We start from the raw sequence: 22,997 nt of genomic DNA, 5'->3' as shown, positions 1-22,997 counted from the left end.
GATCTTTAATTTCAAGGCTGCAGGTCCAGATGGTGTCAGTCCCAGAGTTCTCAAGACCTGCTCAAAACAGCTATGTCCGATTCTTCAGCACCTGTTCAACACCAGCCTGAGCCAGAGAAGAATCCCGGTGCTGTGGAAAACATCCTGCCTTGTTCCAGTGCCTAAAAAACCACAACCAGCTGAACCAAAAGACTACAGACCAGTCGCCCTGACATCTCACGTCATGAAAGTCCTGGAGAGACTCTTACTGGCTCACCTCAGCAAGCAGGTGAACACCTTTCAGGACCCATTACAGTTTGCATACCGTAATGGGCTTGGGGTTGAAGATGCCATCATATACCTGCTTCAGAGAGCCCACTCTCATCTGGACCAGTCAGGCAGCACTTTGAGGGTCATGTTCTTTGATTTCTCAAGTGCTTTTAATACGATTCAGCCTGCTCTGCTGTGTGAGAAGCTGCAGAAATTCCAGGTGGATCCCTCCACAACCACCTGGATTTACGACTACCTCACAAACAGACCACAGTTTGTGAGACTGAAAGGTTGTGTGTCTGAGATGGTGGTCAGCTGCACTGGAACACCACAAGGGACTGTACTTTCACCATTTCTATTCACGCTGTACACCTCAGACTTCCAGTACAACTCTGAGTTCTGTCATCTGCAGAAATACTCTGATGACTCAGCAGTTGTTGGGTGTATCAGTGATGGACAAGAAGCAGAGTACAGAGAACTGGTCGGTCAGTTTGTGAAATGGTGTGGTGACAATCATCTCATCTTGAATACCAAGAAAACAAAGGAGATGATTGTTGACTTCAGGAGGAACAAGAACACACATAGAAGTGTTTCCATCATGGGAGAGGAGGTGGAGGTGGTGGAGGAATACAAGTACCTTGGAGTTCAGCTGGACAACAGACTTGAGTGGAAAAGCAACACTGAGTACATTTACAAGAAAGGTCAGAGCAGACTCTACTTCTTAAGGAAGCTGAGATCTTTTAACGTCTGCACCAAAATGTTGCAAATGTTCTACAGGTCTGTTGTTGAAAGTGCAATCAGCTTTGCAGCAATCTGCTGGGGCAGCGGCATGAGAACCAGAGACTTGAAAAGAATTAACAAACTGATCAAGAAAGCCGGTTCTGTGCTTGGAGTAACTCTGGAGCCGCTGGAGTTGATCATCAAAAAAAGAATTCTGTACAAGCTGACGAAGATAATGGAAGATCCTTCACACCCTCTACACAACGCCGTGACGAAACAACAGAGTGTGTTCAGTGGGAGGCTTGTTCAAGTCCGATGCAAGACAGAGAGATACAGAAGATCCTTCCTTCCAGCAGCTATCAGGCTGAAGAACAAAGCCCTTAATTAATTAATGTGATTGTTTTACTAAAAAATTACTACTACTACAATATTGAATTTCCCTTTGGGATTAATAAAGTATTTTTCATTTCATTCATTTCATTTCATTTCATTCATTTCATTCATTTCATTCATTTCATTCATTTCATTTTCATTTCATTTCATTTCATCTTTAATGGGTACGCAGGGTTTAATAACTTCTTGCAGTTATAAATGAGCATGTTTTTAGAGACAATGTTAGTAAAGATTATAGTAATCCAGGTACTTGGACACAGAGCAGTTAGACTACTTGTTTTGGTTCTTACAGATGTTTTACTACTCATTCAACAGGATTTGTATAATGTATTGTAATGTGGTGTAGAAAGGCCCAACCAGGGACAAGAATTGAGAACTAGCTTTGGCTAAAAACTCTGCATGGCATCAGCTACAATATTTTGTGACTATGTACATTTTAAAATTTTCATGTTCTGAGCAGTACACAGTTTCAGTCGTAACTGAGGTTGTGTGTCTCTGATCCTGCCATCCATCCAACCTGTGAGTCGTTTACCTGCCTAAACAATCCACAGGTGGCAATAACAGGGCTGAGCATAACTCTGCGTCCTTCTAAACAACTCTTGTAAAAGCACAGCTGCCCTTTTATGGCTATTATTCCCATGGCCAGATGGAAGCAAGCACTCACAAAATGAACTGCAGGAGCCTCTTGGTTTTGTTTTTCCTGTTGGGTTTAGCTCTGACACATAAAGAGCGGATTAGCTTTTATGAAGAAAATATTGTTTGTAAAACCAAGTATATATCACTGCCAGAGCACCAGATAATATGTTTGTGCTCATGAGGGCAATATTTCTGGCTCTTTATCCTGTTTGTTCTGAGATAGGTTGCCATTGGCCAGATTTGGGCCTTCCTGGCTCAAATTAACTCTCAGCCTGTTAACATTAAATCTTCACATAGCATCAGCTTCACAGGCAATGTGCTGTTGCTGTTTTAAAGGACTGCGAATCAGAATCCTTCAGCTGAGGGCTACACAGTCAGATGCATATGATGTACTTGCGAGTTTTATAGCTCCTAATCGACCCAAAGAATAGGCAAGTGGGTTGATTAAGAGCTATAAAAATCTAACTTTTTGTCACACACTCACCATCAAGGATTTATTTGGAAAATCAAACTGATTGTTTAGTTTGAGTTAAACTAACCTCTTCACATTTACAAGGCATCCACCCTAGGAGTTTGTAAACATGCTAGCTTCTTCGACATATACAAGAGATGTCCTAATGTTGGTATGATTCTTTAAAATGTCTTTTCACAAGAGACATGAAGAGACACATGGAGCTGTAATCAAACATTTTGGTTCATCTAAATGAGACTATCAAATGCTGGACAAACATCACTGTAAAGGTAAAATGTGGTTGGAAATTAATCACATGGGTTTTATAAATGGTGCAACTTTCTTACTGAAAAACACAAACAAACTGTCTGGATTTCTTCTCGCTGCTAATGCTGGTGACTTGCTGGTGTTCTGTTCACAATAACCATTACAATTTCCCATTAACATGCGATCAGGGGAGACAGAGCCTCATCCACAATAAAAAAAACTATTAATTATCACTAAATATAATTTTAATATTTGTCCACTAATCTGTATTAGAACTATATTTTCTGCATGACTCCAATCATTTTTAACAATATCTTAAGTAAAATGGTGGAATTGGTGCAGTTTCTGATTAAATACAAGACAGAAACCTGAGATGAGGCAGCAGCGAGCCGAGCTTTATCACTACTGGGTTGTATGGCGTGCGCCCATTTCTGTTTCCCGGCATGTCGCCAATATAAAGTTTACAGAAAGATTTATTACACACCATGACATTTTACAGTCTCTGTAATGTCTTTAATGTAAGTTTGTGACATGATCAGACCTTAAACTACATAGAAAAGTAATAAAGTGAGGCTGTCGGTACTCTGCTGCGCCTCGAGGGGGCGCACATGAGTTGATGGGTGCTTGTTGCCGCCATGCTAAAGTGCTAGCTAAAGTCAGCAGTGCCTTCTTTATTTTATGATCTGCTTCGACTGATTGACCAGATGGAGGATTATATATCTAAACTAAAATGAAGATTGAAATAAACATACAGGTGAAATAATAGATAAAAAAAAGACTTTGGCCATTATCTCTTTAGAGAGATCTTTTCGTGGAGCAGGATAGGCGCATGGACTTCATTAAACGATAAAAGGTGAGACGATAAATTTATGTTATTTTTTAAAAACAGATGAGACTAAAAATAAATAAATACTAAAAAATGAATATTTGAAAACAAAAATTTGACTTTAAGTGAATTATTTTATTTTTTCTTCTTTTCCTTGTGATAAGCAGCCCGTATTAAACATGATTAAATTACCAAAAGTTTTAAAAACAACTAAGAATTTATCTGAGATCAAAACTGAATCTTTGTTCACATATTTATACTTTACTTTGTTTAGAATGAAGATAAAATGTTTCGAAGAAACAAAGGGAGTGAATTGGCTCTACACATCGTCTCCTGTTTCTAGGCCAGATATGTTCCTGTGTGTGTTTGTGTTAGTGTGTGAATGAGAGAGGAATGTTGATGAGATATGAAACATTTCCAATTATCAATATGCTGCCAGTTGAATAGATGTTGAGTTCTTAGAATTGTAAATCGAACTCTAAAGGAGTCAGTGCCTCACCAGCCATGAACCTCACCGCTATTCACTACGTCCGTGCTCTTAAGATAAAGACACTCTGCACCTGTTGTAGCTGCTTTCTATTATTGGTGCAGACTTGGCAAAATACCACCTGGCATATATGCTTTAATGCTTCAGCCACAGCAACACCAATAGCAGAGGGTGATTTAGTCAGAATTAGAATCAGCTGGTTAAACTCACTCAAGAACAAAACACTGGCATTAATCCATTTATTTAAACCACATGGATTACTGAAGGCCAGTAACCTATGTTTGCTGTGATAAAAGCTTCCAATGACCAGTGATTACATAAATATCCAGTAACTGCTATTTAACCCAAAACCACTGCAGTTGAAGCTTCACATATCAACTGAAATTAGGAAACACTTGGTTGCTCCTTTCAGTTTGAGGATTAAAAAGCTTTAAAGAGTATTTAATGAATACACTTGGAGCAACAGCCTTGAAGATGAGTTCTGTCAGCCTACAGCCATCAGTGTTTGGCAACCCATGAACAAATCCTCATTTCTTTAGCTCATCTTTAAGAGCCCTCTCTTTCTAGTGAAGTATCCAGATTTGATGTCCAGTTTAATCACCTGAAAGACTACATCCGATGAGACAGATATTCTGTTGAAGTGACCTCAAAGCGCAGAGTAAGAAGTCACTTTGGCTCCAATGCTCAGCTTCATTAATTTAAAGGTTGCTAAAACATTCATGACAATGATTTAATAAATGAAGGGGATGAATCAGGGAGGTTACCTGCAAACTAAGCAGAATTTGTTCATGTTAGTTTAGTTGTTTTAGGTAAGCAACACTGATATTCATGTGAAGAAGAAAGTGTTAAGGCGTGCAAAAAAATGCATTACAGTAGATTATCACTGATGCTTTGCCAGGACTCTTCGCATCATGTAGGCTCACGCTTTACTCTTGTGTTGTTTACCTCATTGATATTGTTAAGGTGGCTATTGTAACAGCACTTGAGTCTGTTTTCCATTTATGATAATATATTTCTGTGAAAATCTGTATTTTTTTCCCCTTTAATATGCCCATGAAGACACACATATGCAAGTCACACACACACAAAGCTAAACTAAATACAGGAGCTAACAGGAAGAGCTTGTTGCCAAAAGGCTCTGTGTTATCAATTATTAGGAGCTGATTCAGTTTTACGATCTCATACTTGGAACCATTAAGAATACGTAACAGAAATAATTTAAAGTTTGTTTCTACCAAAGATGGCAGAACATCCAATTTATTTCAACACCTCAAACAGAGGCATGTTGCAGAGTGGGAGAAATGGCAGCTGCTATCTGAGCCAACACTTTTCTCTGTCAGGAAAATACTGAGTCGACATTCCCTCAGTCGTCTGGATGTATTGTTTATTTTAGGAAACTGTACATTATAAGGGAGTCTGATGTTGTAACCACCAACTTTAATGACCAAATCATCAAGATGTTTTTCCTCCCACTTTGGTTCTGGTTAAACTGGTGTGAAAGCGGGCTGGTTCACATTAAAACATCAAGGTACTGAGACTCCAGAAAAGAACTGAAGCCAGAGCTGAAGCTAGCGCCACAACCGTGGTGTGAAAGCACTGGACACAGTGCAGTGAGTCATTATTCATGGCAGGAATTTAGCAGCCCACCAACCAGGGTGAGAAAGGCTGCCTTTATATGAGATGAACAAGGCAGCAGCATCACAAACTCCAGGTGAGAAACAACCAACATCAAGAAAATAATTTTCACGGTGTATCCCATTATGATGGGAAAGGACCCCCTCTGGAAAAAAAAAACCTAAAAAACGTGTAGCATTTTCTTCAGCTTAGTCACCACGATGTATGAAATGAATATTAAGGGCTAGATCTGACTTAGATGAAGTTTTGTTTTTGTGTATCTTCTACAGCTAGCTAGCATGCACAGCTGCAGCCCTCACCCATACACCTGAAATCAACTCCTTATATTCAAGAAAGTGTTTATTTATTGCCTGTAATTTTGTTATCGTAAAATAATGACTGCATATTTTTCTAATATCGTGCTAGCTTACCCACTACACAAATGGCAAAAGACACTTTGTTTTTAGGAGACTAGCTTGACTAAGTATAATAGCAGACCTGAAGCAACATTGTGCAACCACCACTCTATGGTGGAGAAGCCTTACATGTCACCATTTAAAGGACTCACAAGCTGATAGAAAACTCAAGTTTAAAGAATGAAACATGTACCAACTTATTCTGGTGTTGTTACATTACACCATTGTTCATTCCCCTTTCACTCCCCCCGTTCCCCCACCCACTGTGTTTGGACAGTGTGAACAAGCAGAGGAGAGGGAAGGCAGCGTATCCAGGAGCTTTTCACTGTGCCAGTATAGCACTATTGTTGTGTAAAAAGGGCTTTAGTAATCATCCTTTAAGTAAACAGTCCCATTTTTTCACATGAATGCTTTAAAGACGCAAATAAACTGCCAAGAAAAGCATCAGTTATGTTGCCTCACTCTTTTTCCCCTCTTGCTTCAGAGCGAACCATTCTCGTGAGGTTTGTTTGGGCCAGCCATAACAGGCTGAAGGACGTGTGCTGTAGGAGTGCAGGCAGCAGTGATTAAAAAGCCAAACCTGATGCCAAGCCTGCAGAAGGACAAAGCTCTAGACTTTACACCAGAACACATAGCTACAGAGCTGGTATGGTTGTTAAGAGCTGGAAGCTCAATACATGATGGTTCATGGAGTGGTTTTCAGACTTTGAACATATTAAAGAACATGACGTGACTTGCAGTGATTACTTCTCTCAAAAGTTATACAGTTTTGATTTCCTATTCGGTTGCAACAAAATACACTATCCTATGTTATGTTTAGGAGCACATTTTAATCATAGATTTATTAAATCATCTTTTAATCAACTAACTTAAGCGATGCAAACTTTAAAAAGGAATATACCCTTAAACAACCCTTTAATTTCTCTACCTAAATCAACAGTTCTCAAAAAGAATACAAAACGGTCCTTCAGGTAAATACTCGAGATATAAATTGTATGTTTAATAACAATATAATTTGATATCAGTTCCCTAGATAATGATTTTATACCTGCCAATATCAATAGTTGTGCCAAAATATGATTTTAATTCAACAATAATTGATTGATTTCATGATGAGTTAACACAGTCACTGTTTATTTTAAATCACAAAAAGTAACTTCAACGTCACAATATAATTTCAACGCTGAGCTCAATTAGACATTAAAAGTACAAAAAAGTTCTGTTAATAAAATTAGGATGCTATTGAGTTTTATAGATCAGTATATTGTTTCTCTCCCTGCAACTATGGACTGTGGACCTTTGTTTAATTTTAAATGTGCAAAATCTTAAGCGACAACTAGCGGTACATAACTGCAGCTTTAAAAACCTTCAGATAAACAGAGCTGACTGTTGACTGATGTGTGTTGAGTTGCACTGTTGAAAAACACCACATCATTATCCAGCTTTATCATTCAAATGTCAGCCCAGCCCTTTCTGTGAGCCATGTGTGTTTTCTCTCCAGGGAACAGGTGTGTTAGGTTAAAGTGGCACTATATAACGTTCTGAACAAAAAAACTCTGCCTCTCTCTTGTTTTAATGGCACAGTGATGTTAATTATGTACTAAAGCTGCTGTTTGCACCCGGCGGCTGAGAAACTTAGCAGCATTTGGCTTTACGGCACCACGTCACTCGCTAGCAACTGGACATCAACACACTGGCTGTTTTGAACGGTCACCCCAGCTGAATTCAAGCAAAAATACCCACAGTGACATTATCAGAGCAGGCAAGGAAAAGAAAGAGAGAAAAAGGCGTAATTTGGTAAATATAAAGCTACAGACAGAAAGCTGCAAATAAAAGAAACACTAAATTTCAGGGTGCTGGGTTTGTACCCAACTAGAGTAAATCTGGAGAGGCAATGCAGACCATTCCTGAACCTTAATTTCTTAGGTTGCATTTGAGGCTCTGGCAGCCCTTTTCTCAGAGGTTTAAACATCATCAGTCACACTGTAGAAACACAGTCATAGATTTTCCTTCTGACTTTAATCAAATATGAATGTCAAACTAATATTTCCTTGGCTATCAAAAAGATATAGTTCTAACCTTTATAAAATACTGTTTAAGCTCATTCTGTCAAACTTTATCTTGCTTACATTTAACAGATGTTTCAAAGAAACACACAGTATTGCGATAGTTTAAGTAACTCCTTAGGTTTAGGTTCTTTAGCCGGATTAAAGCAGGTCTAAATGACCTTTCTAAGAGCCAAACTGGTCTGATCTAAACTGGTCTCAGTTCATTCATTCAGCTCCCATGAAAACTTTCCTCCTCTGTGTGTTTAACTTCCCACCCTCTGTGAAATCTGACATCTTGATCTTTTGCCACCTGACAGGGAAAGAGGGCAAATCCATTCATCTTCTCCGATCTTCCCTGTTTGATCCAACAGCTCTGGAACCTCAAAGCCTGAAGGCCAGGCTGGACTGCGGCCGTCCACACACAATCTTCAACTGACAGCCACAAAGAAACACTAAACTTCGCACAAATAGGAAGATAGCTGAATGGATCCTCTTGGAAACATGCTAATTTCATGCTAATTTCCGGGTTTTAGAAAAAGGCAGATGGCCAGCTCCTCCTGTTTCTGACAATTTATGTTCGGCTCAGACTAAAGTCAACTGTTTGCTGTCTTTTTCCTTACAGAGGCGAGCTGTCCGGTTTGGAATCTCTGGCATTATTCATACACTGCAACAATTAAAACATCAACAAAGAAAGCGAAAAATATGTACATTATTTATACCTGTCCTCAAGGGAGACTGGCAGTCAGAGCTAATGAGAGGCGCAAGCTTTGAAGTCATGGAGCCCTCAGTGAGGCGAATAGCATGAATTAAGCACCGCCATCAGACAGGCTTTGCTGTGTGTGAATGCCTTCTAGACAGCCAATTTTGACCAGTTTTATCAATCAGGTTTTGTTTTTGTTTTTTTAGGGGGTGGGGGGTATGGGGGAGTTGAATATAATGAAGTCTCCAGAGTGCTTTTCAAAATGTCAGGCTTAGTTAAATTAATACTCCATGAAAATTTATGGACAAACATGATCTATTTGCTGTCCTATGGAGAAAAATGGATGCAGGAAGGAAGTGAGAAGTGTGTTGGCAAGTCGCAGCGTCGCTAAATAAAGGAAGCTCTGCCAACCAGACTTAACCCCTTTCCCTGTCGCTGCCGGTGCCCGACATCCTGCCCTGTGGCATGCTGATACGGTATCTGTCCAAACAGATGCCCACTGTAGCCTCGCAGTGATGCTCTCCGGTCCCTCAATTTACTTCTAGCTGCCTGCTCATGTTTTCCCCGCCACAGAGCTCCATTTCATCCTTGTTTACTTGAAGAGGCGCAGAGCAGAGATAACAAAGACCCATGCTGACCTCACTGTTGAAGCAAAGCTGTTTGCTGATGAAAGGTCGGTATGACTGAGGCCAGACAAGACATAAAGACATCTGCTGGAGGGATAAGGTGGTGTGATTGTTTGGCCTACCTCCACAGAGAGCTCTCCAAGACCTTGGTGGAGTCAGCGTGGTAGTACTTGGTCAAGATCAGGATAACCTGCAAGAAAATATGTAGAGAAAATGTAATGAGACATACGTGACGAGGATAAGATTGACAGTGAGGATAAGCAGAGCTAGAACAAAGAAGTTTCATCAAAAGTTGGCAGCATGTACAGACATGGAAAAAACAGAAAAAAAAAAACACAAGTGGCTCATGCAGCTGAAATCTTTTATCCCTTCAAACATTGTTCTGCTCTTTTCTCAAGTCTGTCATTGTATATATTATCATATATAATGACATATATTTCCCTGCTGGACAAGTAGCTCTTTATTCTGTTTTTATTTATTCATCGTTGTCCTTTTAGATATTTATTCTTGTTTCTGTGTGATGGGCCCTGACTGACCCCAACAGGCATTAAAAGAACTTCTTAAACCTTGAGGGACTAATTTAGCTCAAATTTGAGTGTTAGATTCACAAGTATTTTAAGGGAGACATACAAAGAAAGAATACGAGTGAAAAATGAAAAGATATGATAATTCATCTGTGCTCCCAAGTATATCTGACATACCTGAAAATGACGCAACCCAAAAATAGTAAAAATAAACAAAGACAATTAAATTGAATATAAAGAAAATAAAAAATAATAAAAATCTAAGCATCTTCGTTGTCTTGTTTTGGTTTGTTTTTGCTTTTTTCAAATTTCTTATCTTAAAAAAATGCAGTTTTTCTTACATTAAAAATTCCTAATCAAGCCACTGGACCCTACCAGAGCAATTGGCTTATTGGACAGTGTATTTTCATATTTACTATAGAATTTTCTGCAATTTATTTCCACTGAAAGACTGTGTTTTTTCTAATATATTTTTTTTATCTACTCCTATGTATAAGGGGGACTACAAATACCTGGGAGTGCAGCTGGAAAATGGACTAGAAATGCAGCACTGAAGCTATAAAAGAAGAGACAGAACAGGCTTTTACTTTTTGAAAGAAGCTGAGATCCTTCTATGTCTGCATCAAGATGTTTCATATTTAGTGGAAGTCTGTAGTGGATCAGCTTTGCAGCATTTCTGGGGCAGCAGCATCAGAGCCAGAGCCTTAAACAAGCTGCACAAGCTGATCAAGAAGGCTGAATCTGTGCTGGGGATAACTCTGGAGCAGAATGCTGCACAAGCTGCTGAACCGGATGGACAAGTCTTCACATCCTCTACACAACACAGTGTGTTCAGTCAGAGGCTTCTTCAAGCACACTGCAGGATGTAAAGTGTACAGGAGGTCATTCCTGCGAGCACCAATCGCCCTCTGCAAGACTTAGTAGATCAAAATAATACAAAAAAAAATCTATTACATGATTACAATTTTTCTCAGAGGATAAATATTTTTATTTAATTTCATAAGTTTAACTTTGTAAACCATTAAATCTGCTTTGATTAACTCAAAGGTTAACGGAGTATAACTACCAGCAATTAGTTGATGTTTAGGACTCCAACCAGATTCATAAGACCACATAAAAGAAAAAGTCAAATTTCTTTATTGATTTCCTTCTTTAGTTCACTGTATATGGACAGACAGTTTAAGAGATGACTTGAGGAAAAGTTGGCAAATGTTTTAGCTCCTACTTAAAATGATAAGTGTATCTTCTATATGCCAAGCACAGGCAGCCATGAGGGAACTCTGCACTGTCACTGAGTTTATGCTCAATTCTGTTAGAGAGACTATTACCCTGAACAAATAACTGCCGTGTTGCCACTTTGATCACAGAGGTAGCTCATGAAAAACTTTTCTCTTTTTCTCTTTCTATCTCTTACTCGTCTTACAAAAGAAATTAAGAATTTAGCTTGAACACATTTTCCTTTGGGCAATTTGACTATGGACTTATGAGAAGACTGATTTGCTTTTGGAATAGGGGGACAGAAACAATATTATTCCAATATTTCACACTGAAAAAAATGAGACAAACATCATGTATTATTCATGTAACTAGGATATCTTGGATTGGGGCACAAACCGAGTCTACATCGGATCAGACGCCGATGTCTTTCATATTCCTTAGAACTCCTGTTCTTGACAGCAAGGTCTGCAGGGATTTGCAAGACTGCCAATGGGTCAGACAGCAGAGTAAGAGCTGGACGTGTGACTGACAGGCTGGCTTGGAGTTTTAGTTGATGCAGCTTGTGAAGGACCCAGGTCTGCCTTCAGGCAGGAGTGAGTTGATTGGACGAGGGGTCCTGCCCAGAGGCAGCTGCCAAAAGCAGGTTGTGTTGATGGTGGCTCCTCCTGAGGCCAAGCTATGAACTCTGTGTAATAAGGACACACTTCTGATTAATCTAAATGTGGAAAGCAAGCAGAACCTCTATCATATTCCATGAAAATGTAACACTAATTTAAATCTCTTTGTCTGGGCGGCATTTTAAAAAGTTAAACAAGTAATGAGGAAAATGTGGATGAATTAAAGATGTACTGTACTACTCAGCTAACATCCAAAGTTATGGCTGCAGGCCCTAGTACAATATTTTCTTTGCATAAAGTCACTCCCAACACGTTCATATAATTCCCCTGTGTCAGGACAAGGCCATAAGCCCCGCAGCATTTCAGGAGCTAATATTAAAAATTTAACCCAAAACAATTTAAATTAAACCTTCTACTTGTGAAAATCTTTAACTGGGTCTTGGAAAAAGTTTTTGCTTCGCAAAACTTAGAAGTGGTCAAAGCAAAAAAAGATTTGAGACCACTTTCCTCAACACAGACTAATCCTCGAGGCTCTTGGGTCTGATAAAGCTAAACCCAGGCGTCCAGCCCTGTTTGAGTCTGGCCTCCAGGAAACCAAAATAAGTCCTAAAGTTCTTCTTTCATTGGTTCTTACGGCCACATTTCCCCCCCTTTCTAATGAGGAATTAACCAGCTTCCATATCTGCATTTGTGAGAAAGCAGTCATGTGAGACATGTAGGAGGTGTTTCCCAATTGGTTGCTGGCCTCCTGTGACTCAACTGGTGTCTCTGGAAACTGGCTGTCCGCCTCTGCACAGCTGTCCTTCTCCTAATGAGACACTGGTGCAAAGCTTGTGCTCTTATCATGCAGGCAGAAAGTCCCCTGATGGGAAGATTAGATCTGCCATGCTATACTATTAGCATTCAAGCCTCCTGAGCTCCTCTCAGTTTTTTGTGTCCTTTAAGTTTTAATCCCCTAGGTGAATGTGTTTACGGTCAGATGGACTGGTTTTGTTTGTTTTTGTTTGTTTGTTTGTTTTTTTCTGTCTTTTATTTAATGGAAGATAAATCTAGCATCTCTAATGCAATGTACAGAAGAAAAGGAAAAAAAAGACAACTCTGCCTGTATACTAATTGATGTTTTTATACATACTGGTGCATGTAGGGATAATTCTTATTTATATTTTGAATAATAATAATAATAATAATAATAATAATAATAATAATAATAATAATAATAATAATAAAATTAATAATAAATGGGGAACAAAAAATACAATAAACAAAACAGGAAAAAAGAACAATAAGCGTTTAAAAGAAATAATATAATAAATAATAGCAATGACTATACTATCCCAACTAAAAACAAAAAAATGTGATAACAAAATAAAATAAAAATAAATAAAACAAATAAATAAAATAAAATAAAATAAAATAATTGAGGAGTATGAAAGAGGAGAGATTTTAAGAAGAAGGAAAACATTTCCAAAGTCAGGTGTAGGGGTGGCAGGGCCAAGGACTCACCAGTCACCCCCACACCATGCTTGCCCTACTCTCTTGCTGAATACATTATCTTCCTCCTTTATCAGTACTGAGTGATGAAGCCTAAAAAAGACATGACGTGCCATGTAGATCCATCCCTTGGTCACAGTAACCCAGGTAAGAAGTCACCGGCAAGCCATGCTTGCCCCATACTTTGTTTGTTGGTTTGTTTTGATCCCTTTTCCCCTAAAATGTGTGCAGCCACATTAAACTTGACAATACAGGAGTATAACTACAGGTACCAGGGCTGAGTGACTGAAATCACAATGGCAAGACATGGCAATTAGCAAATTACAAAAACGTGATTTATTTACACGTTACATGCAGCCTGATCCCGGTTTTAAGCCTGCAGCATCCACAGTTTCACAAATCCACTCGTTTCAGATGCAATGCCTCTCTATTGTGCAACAGTAGAGTCATCTTTTTGAAGTTAAAAATTCCATCTGAATGTGATTCTGCTCTTTCTGAGTCTCAAATAACCTTATGTTGGATTTGCTTGTGTTTCGTTCCCCACACTCGCTTATTATCCTCCACTCTCTCATAGCCGGTGAGGAAGAGGAGGCAGCTGTAGCCCAGAGAGGAAGGAGTAACGGGTGTTTGCGTAAAACTGCGGAGAAAGTGTGAGTGACTCTCCCTCCACATGGACTCGGATTGGTTTCACACCAGTGGGGATGAGAGGAGGGGTCAAGACGAGGCAAAGAAGAGGTAGGCTCCATGTTTAAATTAAACATCATTGAATGAAGCCACATATTGTACAATATACATTCTCTGCTGGCTGGAGTGTGCACACCTCCACGTGCACGTCTATGTATGTGGCATCAGGGTGAAACTCCATCATTTGTAGTACAGAAATCATGCAGAGAGAAATGAGGCACTGCAGTGTAAATCAGATGAATAACATCAGGCTGTTTAGTTTTTACTACAAGGACAAAGTATAAAACTGTTTTAGAGGAAACTTCAGTGTTTTGACCACAGATTACACCATGTAGTTGGCAAATGAAGTCGTTCATATCTCAGGTTTACGTCCTTGTTAAAATAAAGCAGTTCATATTGATGTAATCCTCTATCTCATAGAAAATATATTTCTGCATGAACACTGAACAGAAGCTGGAATTTAAAAGATTAAATGGCAATATTGGTCAGAAAAATCACAATTAGATTTTTTCCCCATATTGTTCAGGCCTACACTCTACAGTCTGATATTTCCTTTCACACAAACTACATTTGGCCTGTGGGTTAAAAGAAAACTGCAAACATGAGTTTGCATCCTCTTTGTTGTAGACATGAAAAGGGTGAAGAAACTGTGCCTGTCCAGTCTATCCAAACAGAAGCCCCCTTGAGACGTAGTAGGCCTCATTCATCCAATAAAATATTCTGTCTATCTGCCCACATGTTGAGTCAGTCCTCGAGACCTCAAATTCTGTCCAATAGGAAAAAGATTTTTTCAAGGAGGCACTCAAGCATAAATCACTGCTGGAAGGAGGAAGCGAGCATTTATTTGGCAGTGACGAACCTGGCCACACTGACAAAACTGCTGAGCAGCGCAGAAGCCAGATTACTGTATTCCCTCCATTGTACAGGATGCTACGTTAAGACTACAACTTGGCAGCTTCTAGCTGCATCTCAATGGACTAAAGGCCTAAACTGGCACAGGCTAAGGATCCCTTCTTATTTAGGAAATATGGTACTATGCCAGCCAGCCAGTTGTAATTCAATGCTTTCAAATCACAGAGACATACTTTGAGTCAACAAGAATCTGAAAACATGTCACGCGATCAAAGTCTGGGAGCTCATTGCTTCTGTGAGCAGTGACAAGGATTCTTATTTAGATAATACCTTGCAAAGTTTGTGATGAACTCAGTGAACTAATAATGGGGGCGGTATTATTCTGTTGTAACCACCTCGTAATACTGTGACCACATTGTCAGCCACTGTGGTTTTCTTGTTTGTAAGCCATCAGACAAAAAGCCCAGTGGGCTTTACTTAGGAAAAATCAACGGGGTGGTCAAGACCCCTGGATGACTCCATGCAAGGTCTACAAGAGATCCCATTGAGAGTCAAGCTAATAGCCGAGTTGACCATGAACTCCAGCTCGACAACCACCGTCTGTCTCTGAGACATTCCCATCTACTGGACGCCGACATAGTGCCATCATTCAGTTATTGATGAGCCACAGGAAGAAACGAGGCTTGTAGGGAAATAAAGAAGGACAGACTCTGTGGTTCTTAAAAAATGAATGAGTGCATTCTTCATATAAGGAGAAAACAGTGCTCCATCAAAGTGTGCAACGCCCCCACCTCATCCCTTCAGGGCGCTTCACATTCTCCAGAAAAAGACCACACACATTAACAGTTCATCACAATCTTGCAATACAAAAAGGAAACCCAGTTTTGTCTTTTTCTTTTTAAAAGGAAGAAGCCCAACTTAGATCCTCGGGGCACAAAAGTAAATTTCACATTAAATTTGCAGAATGACTTGAAGCTGACTATTTTCTTCTTCTGTGTTTAATCTGCCGTCTCTCATACAACTGCACAGATGAAATAACAGAGATGCCTACTCTCTTGCATATAAAGTCTTTCATTGTGTTGCATCCTAAGTGACCTTAAAGTATTTTAGGGGCTTTTCCATTGATTTGATGAAGCATAGCACCATCAGGCATGAAATCATAAGCCAGAGATCGAAAAAAGGTTGAACAGGACTAAAACAGAGACAATACAATGCCTGGTGTTTATCTTCTTATCTGCTGGATGCAGCTCAATCAGTTCTGAGCACATGCTCCCACTCTTTACGAAGTCTTGTGAAACTTCGGAAACTCATTATCAATCATTGCCTTTTGTTAACAGAAGCATCATTTACCTTCATAAACTCCTGCCAAGGTCATCCTTAGCCTCAAGTTTTTCATTGAGGGACCCAACATAATGTCTTTTAATAATTTAACAGAAAAATATAAGAAAGCAGGACAGTTTCTGTTATGTACAGGAAAAAGATTTTATCAGAAAGGACACTACTTTACTATTAACTCAGAGTTACTCACGTATAGAAGGCTGTTTTATAGCCCTTAAAGGCCATAAAGGACTTTATTTGTCCTTTAAGGTCATTTTTTTCTTGACTTTTGACCACTATTCTGGTTGTGTTGACCCTTATCGGACAATTTTTGTGCTTCTCTTGAAGAATTCTTTTCTTAAAGTCTAACAATGCCCCGGGGACAAATTTACTACCCATTTGGGTCAACAGACAACAAAATAGATCTCACCCAAAAAACAGCTAAAAAAACAGACATTTTTTCATGACTTTTTTTGGGCTCAAATCGCTCAATGAACTTTATTTCTAATCCAATAATTTTTTTGTATTGTTCTAACCCATTAAAAGCCCATTTTATGACACGATGCCACCATTTTGTTTTGTTTTTTTCTTTTCTTTTAAAATACAAATAAAATGAGTTAATTCCAAAGTAAAATGGGATTTAATTTTTAGTAGATCTCAGACTGAATTAAACTCAAGCTCTCAATTGTATTTTACAGAAAATAATATATATATATATATATATATATATATATATATATATATATATATATATATATATGTTTATCTGTATTGCTTTTATGATTTTTTTGGGAGAGGACTTTTTTGTCCTCTAATAACCTGAAACAGAAGGAATTTGGACTATTTTCTTCCTTTGACTTTGACTTTGTATCTGAGGCCAGTCAGTGACCCTTGAGCTGGTTGGGATTTTAACAGTGTCACACAAAATGATTGTGCAGACCACCCTGCGTAGAATCCATCCTCTCAGGTGCAATGTGGCTACCAGACTTACTGTGGTAGGGAAAGTATTTCAGTTTTGTTACAATTTCTGCTCTTTAAATAAACATGTAAGGGATTTCATGCTTAAAATTTAATATGGAAAGTGGTTGGAGAAAGGTTCAAGGCCCCTTGGACTGGTCAGGATTAGGATGTTTAATTCTGCTAAGAAAGGCAAGAAGTCTTTGTAACAAGCAGAAAAAGCCCCAGTTCAACCCTTGCTGAGCCACATTTAAAATCATATTAATTATAAGTAAAGGTGGCTTCAAACTTGTCTTTTCACCTGTGGTAGATGTTCTACGCGGTTTGTTTTGTTTTATATCAAATGTAACAAGTGTCCATTAGTGTACTGGGAGTATGTAAGATCTAATCATACCATCTTTCTGGGGGTTGATCAAATTTGAGTGCCTTGCTCCTTACCACATACGGAGATTAAATCTGATTGGATTTCCATACAACTAGATTAGCTCTGATTCGAACTCTGCCAGCTATTTTTGTCTAGTTTGTATCATTGACTAAAGTGTCAAATGCGCACTACAGAATTTGAGCAATCCCCCCCCCCCCCCTCTCACAAAATTAATTGATGGAAACTGTCTTAACCTGTTAAGCTCTGTGTTATTTCTATAACCAAAGCAGATAAAGAAATGCTCCACAATAATAAGATTCATAATCCTCAGAGAATGTCTATTACTGTTTTTTTTTTATTATTATTTTCTGATTGACACAGGATAACATCATGCTAACAGTGATTCCATGCACACAGATGCCATTGATCATTAACAACAAAATCATTTCTAAGCTACACTTTGAGTCTTATATTCTGAATGTTTGGATTTAAATTTTGAGCAACAGCTGAAAATAAATGTTTAATGCCATTAGGAATGCTGTATGAATGGACTCAACATAATATATATATATATATATAGCACTAATTTATAGTCTGTATATAGCAGCTTATTTAAACCTTGGCTTGGTTGACAAGCCAAGGTTTAAACCTTGTCCTTCTACTCACCTATCCTTTGTTCTTCTCCCTTTACTCATGTCTTACATATTTTCATGGAGCGATAATTTCTTTTTGATCTCGATGCTCCACAGCTTCATTTCTCTATGGTTTTTGCTTCTATTCAGGATTCCTCAGTTCTCCCATGAATATCTGGGCGATTGCTATAATTGGGCCCTGATCAAATTGGCAGCCTGCTTTTTTAAGGAGGAGTCGGGAACATTTAGGGCTGGCAGCGTTCACACAAATACATGCGCATCCTTCCTGGTTCTTTTAAATTGAGGGGTGCAATAACAGCATTGAGCTATCTTTGGAAACACACATTGCTGTAATTCCACTGCAAGCCCACAAAGGTATCATCATGGAACATGTTAAATATGTACTTCCAGACAAAATGATTTTTGCAAGTGAAAAAATATTCCAGCACATGGAATAGTGAGGCAGATAGACTAACATGCTAGTCAACAACTGGACCAACAGGACTGAGTGAAATGAGTTCCTTAGATGTGTGATAATCCACTGCTGGGAGCCGGAGGCCTTTGGGAGTGGGTATGAAAGTAGTGGGGGAGGGAAAATGATAAAGAGGGATATGGGATGCAGTGGGAGAAGGAAGATAAAAAGAAAATGCAATGAGAACAAGGAACAAGAGACCATGACATGAAAAAAAGAGTTGAAAGAAGAGATGGGTTGAGAGAGGTAAGAAATTACATTTAAAAAAACTGTAAGAATTGTAGTCAGAATGCAACAAGATGAAGAAACGGAGAAGGATTAGAGATGAAATGAAGAGAGAAACAAGAGAGTGAGGCATTAGAAATAAGGAAAGTGATTGGTAGTGAGAAGGCTGTATAGTAATCGATAAAGCTGAAGGATTGAGACAAGACTTCTGGCCCTCAAATCTACCCATCGATTTGTGCAGCTCAAAGAAAAAAGGCAATGGGGTTCAGTGGGCCAGTGGGACCAGGAACTCAACTTAACCCGCTCTAAGTAATCAGCCCTGATCTTCAAGGAGAAACCTGATGAGGTACTCGACCTTACATGTACTGTAATTCCCAAAGGCAAGAAGACAGTGGACACACGTGTCTGGACATGTTCTCAGGCCTTTACTATGTTAAAGTCCCCTTCTGATAAAAATCCAGAATTCAGACTTCTCTTAAATATAATTTTCATATATTACAAGATATATCATGAGCAAAACTGGCCATCAACATGGTACATCAACACTTCAGTTGTAGATTTGTATTTTCTGTCTGCAGCGCATCACATACAGTTTCAGAAAGGTGACACCAACAAGCCTGTATGTAGAATACAGATGAAACCAGTCCTGACTTGTGGGGTGCATCTTTATATCATTTATTTAAATCTTGTGAGAATCATAAATTGCTGCTAGCAACCACAGCTTTGACGAGTAATTTATGGAGCTTAATAAATCTCTAAACAAAGACAGACAAACTGAACACAGACAAATTGAACACAGTAATGCAAATAAATAAATTTGTAGAACTCACGCTGTGACTGACAAACTGTCCAGATGTACCTGCCTCTCGCCTGCTGAGTGCTGGGATAAGCTCCAGCTTCCCCACGGCCGTAAATTGGAAATAGACGCATTGTAAAAATAGATGGATGGAATTGATGCAGTAATTTGTTTCTTCATTTTATTTTTTTATTTATTTATTTATTTAATTTTTTTAAGTATCATACAATTAACCACCGCTGACATTCTGGTCCAAAATCCTTACCAGCTGGTGGCAGTAATGTACCAAATCACTGCATGTCAACACCGAGAAAGCAAGTAGAAGAACTCATTGCATCTGCGTAATGTGTTATTTTAACCAGAGTGCAATGGAAGAATCCAAAAACCTGCCACCCCTTTAGATGTGAAGTTTGAGGATGAAGGAACAGAGACGGTACAATCAATAAAAACGCTGCTATTTGCTGACAGAGCAGAAAGGAGTTTCAGTTTCAACAAAGCATGCAGGGCTGCAGCTTCAAGTTTAACACCTAGATTTCAGTAGACCGCAAGCTAGAGTCTTTCAGGTTTAAACAGCAAACATATCATGGTGCTAGGACAGGAACCACAAACTGTATATTAAAGATGGGCGGAGCCTCCATGACGTCACTCGTAGGTTTCTGAAGAGCAAAAGTGAAGCTCGTTGGGCCGTTGCTACCATCACCATCTTGGCAGCATTACGTTTGCCGTCGCTACCGGAAAATACAAAAATGGGCAAAGTGGCGGAGTTGAACTCCGAGCTGCCTGTAGCTAAAAGCTAACTGAGACAACTCAGATCTAATGTGAGCTAACCGGCTAATGAAGGTAGGTGGGCTAAAGCTAAGTCGCACTGTTAGCCGGCTAAAAATTGTGTTTGGACTCTCCCTTCTTGCTGCAGATATTGGATACCTGTCAATCAAAAGGACACTTCCCTAATTATGCCAAATTTTAAGATTTCAAGAAAAATTCACCCCCCTCACAGTTGTCATGAAGGTAAACTTGACATTTTACTCCTAAAATGGATTTTGTACCAGGCCTTAAACATGTTTATTTCTGCTGTGAAGTTGGTCTTTTTAACATGGGAGTCTATCGGGACTGACTGTCTTGAAGCCACGACTTGATAGGAACACAAGTTTTGGAACTTGTATTTCCATATTTAAAAATATGAAGCTACAAGCTAGGTATAACTTGAGAGGGTCAGGGTTAGGGTACAACCTCAGATCAGATGAGACAACCTGCTGAATTTAAGCATTTTACTAAGCGCAGGAAAATAAGCTGTGTACTGCACCAAGTACAGGTACAAATCAAATCTCTAAAGTTCTGATTAATTCAGCAATTCAGATAATACAAGTCAGCACAATGCATTTGTTCTACATTTTGCACACCTACTCAAGAACAAATCAGATTTTTCTAACTAACCTGACTTGCAAAATTTAGAGCTATTTACAATTGAGAGAGCAGCATTAGCGTTCAATGAATAATCACATTCAAAGGGGGAAAAAGAGCAGTTTCTGTCCAATAATTAAGTCTCTAGCATTGATTTGGTACATGTAAATAGAAAATTATATTTTCCATTCAGATGTAAATCCAAGACTTTTAACCGGATGACTATTAAATTAATCTCTCAGGAATACCATGTTCATTGGATTTATTAGAGATTTTTCATGGGAAACAACAACTGCTTCCAAAAACAGCAGTGAAGAGAGCCTTGACATGATAAAGCTGCAGGCAGGAAACCAAAAATAAATTCTTAAAAGAAATGAAAATCTTACACAGAGCTGACAGAAACTGCTGTTGATCTATAATTCTGCTGTTTTGTTACTACAAACAACATCCTTTAATTCCATTTTAACCACCACCAGCAAAAGGCAGATTTTAGTAGCTTTGAAAGTGTTGAAAAAAAAAAACATATTTTTGTAAAATTCACATCAGTTCCAAGTAACAGGCAAGCTCATTTATTTTTTCAAGCTATAATAAAGAACATGGTTTTTAGATCCCAACAACTGTGTACACCTTTCCCTTACTAACATGCACTTCCTAGCTTTTTAACTAAAAGTGAATAGTAAATACTGTAACAAACACAGTTAATTCAGCTTTATTCCATTTGATTGATGCAGGAGCCTGGAGTCCCACAAAGGCCACAAAATGAGAACTTCACTTGACAAATGAGACTGGAAGTTTAAATAATCTACATAAACCATAATAAATGACAATGTTTGAATAATTCAATGGTGCAAACCTCAGCACATTCTGAATGAAACCTAAGGACAAAATAATTACTGGCATGAAATAAAGTGTCCCTTTAATTTAGTGAGGATGTTACGAATATAGGCTCCCAACATGCAGAAGCACAGCAGCAGTGATGGCTGTTTCCATGTCTTTAACATGAGCTTCTCTGGGCTGAAACACTGATGGTTCTTCTTACTAAAAGAGATTATATATGTCCATTCTGAAATCTAGAAAAAAAAAACAGGATAAAAGATTAACGAAGTAGACCAGTAATGGCATCTTTCCTATCAGCTCCAGCCACAAGGAAACCTTTCCAGAGATAAATATTAGAATATAACAGACTGTTGTTTTTTTTATGCCTCCCGGTCATTATTATTGTTCACATGAGCCAGTCCCTGACTTCTCACAGCCTCCATCCATTAAGTGGATAAAAAAGTCTTTCTTCTCACATCACTGGTCACAGATTCTGCTGCTCAACACAATAGAGGCCACATTCTTCTCAGCTTTAGTAATATTCATCCTTTTCAATCCCTTTAATTATTTTTCTAATTAAGAATGTACTCACAAGATTTATATAAAAATGTGTTCAACCTTCAACTTGAAGCTTTGTGTGGATCTTCTTACAATCATCAGAAATGTAAATTGTGTGTCTTCTTTTAAATGAAAGAATGTTCCAGTCAATGTTTCCAAAGCTGAATGAAATCAGGTTTTACTCAGAAATGAAAAGTAAAATGCTGGGTGATTAAGTTTCAGAGTTAATTATCAAAGCAATGCTGTAAAACAAATAAAAATAACTGTTTTTTTATTCTGCTGTAGGTTGAACGTGTGTCACATGTTTACATTTGTGCTTGTAAGAAGCTTGTAATGTGGCAGGTTAACCATTTTTAATTAGCAGTAAAGATCTTGGTATCTTGGCATGGTGATATGTAAGATTCATGTAAAGAAGATTATCTGGAATATCAGTGTTCTTTGTGAAATGAATGTTTTTTATGAATAAAAAATTTTAAACCTCATATTTGTTTAAATTTTAATAGCTTCATTTTACATATGACAATAATTATAACTCTAAATAAACATTAGAAAGTCTCAGACAAGCTAATTTGTTTTATTACCTCCAATTACTCTCTTTAGGTTAAAGATGCATTAATTTAAACTTTATTCCTGTTTCATA

General features: G+C 38.4%; 1 protein-coding gene across 8 annotated transcripts in view; it reads right to left on the bottom strand.

The window, feature by feature from the left end:
- sorcs2 (sortilin-related VPS10 domain containing receptor 2) overlaps positions 1-22,997 on the bottom strand; it is a 388,660-nt gene that overhangs the window by 285,574 nt on the left and 80,089 nt on the right. For all 8 annotated transcript variants that reach the window (XM_041984826.1, XM_041984827.1, XM_041984830.1 and 5 more), the window contains exon 2: positions 9,556-9,623. In XM_041984826.1, coding sequence (XP_041840760.1) covers positions 9,556-9,623 — 68 coding nt within the window. The remainder of the gene's footprint in view (positions 1-9,555; positions 9,624-22,997) is intronic.

The sequence above is a fragment of the Melanotaenia boesemani genome, chromosome 5, assembly GCF_017639745.1.
Source record: "Melanotaenia boesemani isolate fMelBoe1 chromosome 5, fMelBoe1.pri, whole genome shotgun sequence".
Lineage (NCBI taxonomy): Eukaryota > Metazoa > Chordata > Actinopteri > Atheriniformes > Melanotaeniidae > Melanotaenia > Melanotaenia boesemani.
The sequence above is the reverse complement of the archived record's forward strand: the minus strand, read 5'-3'. Positions and strand labels throughout refer to the sequence as shown.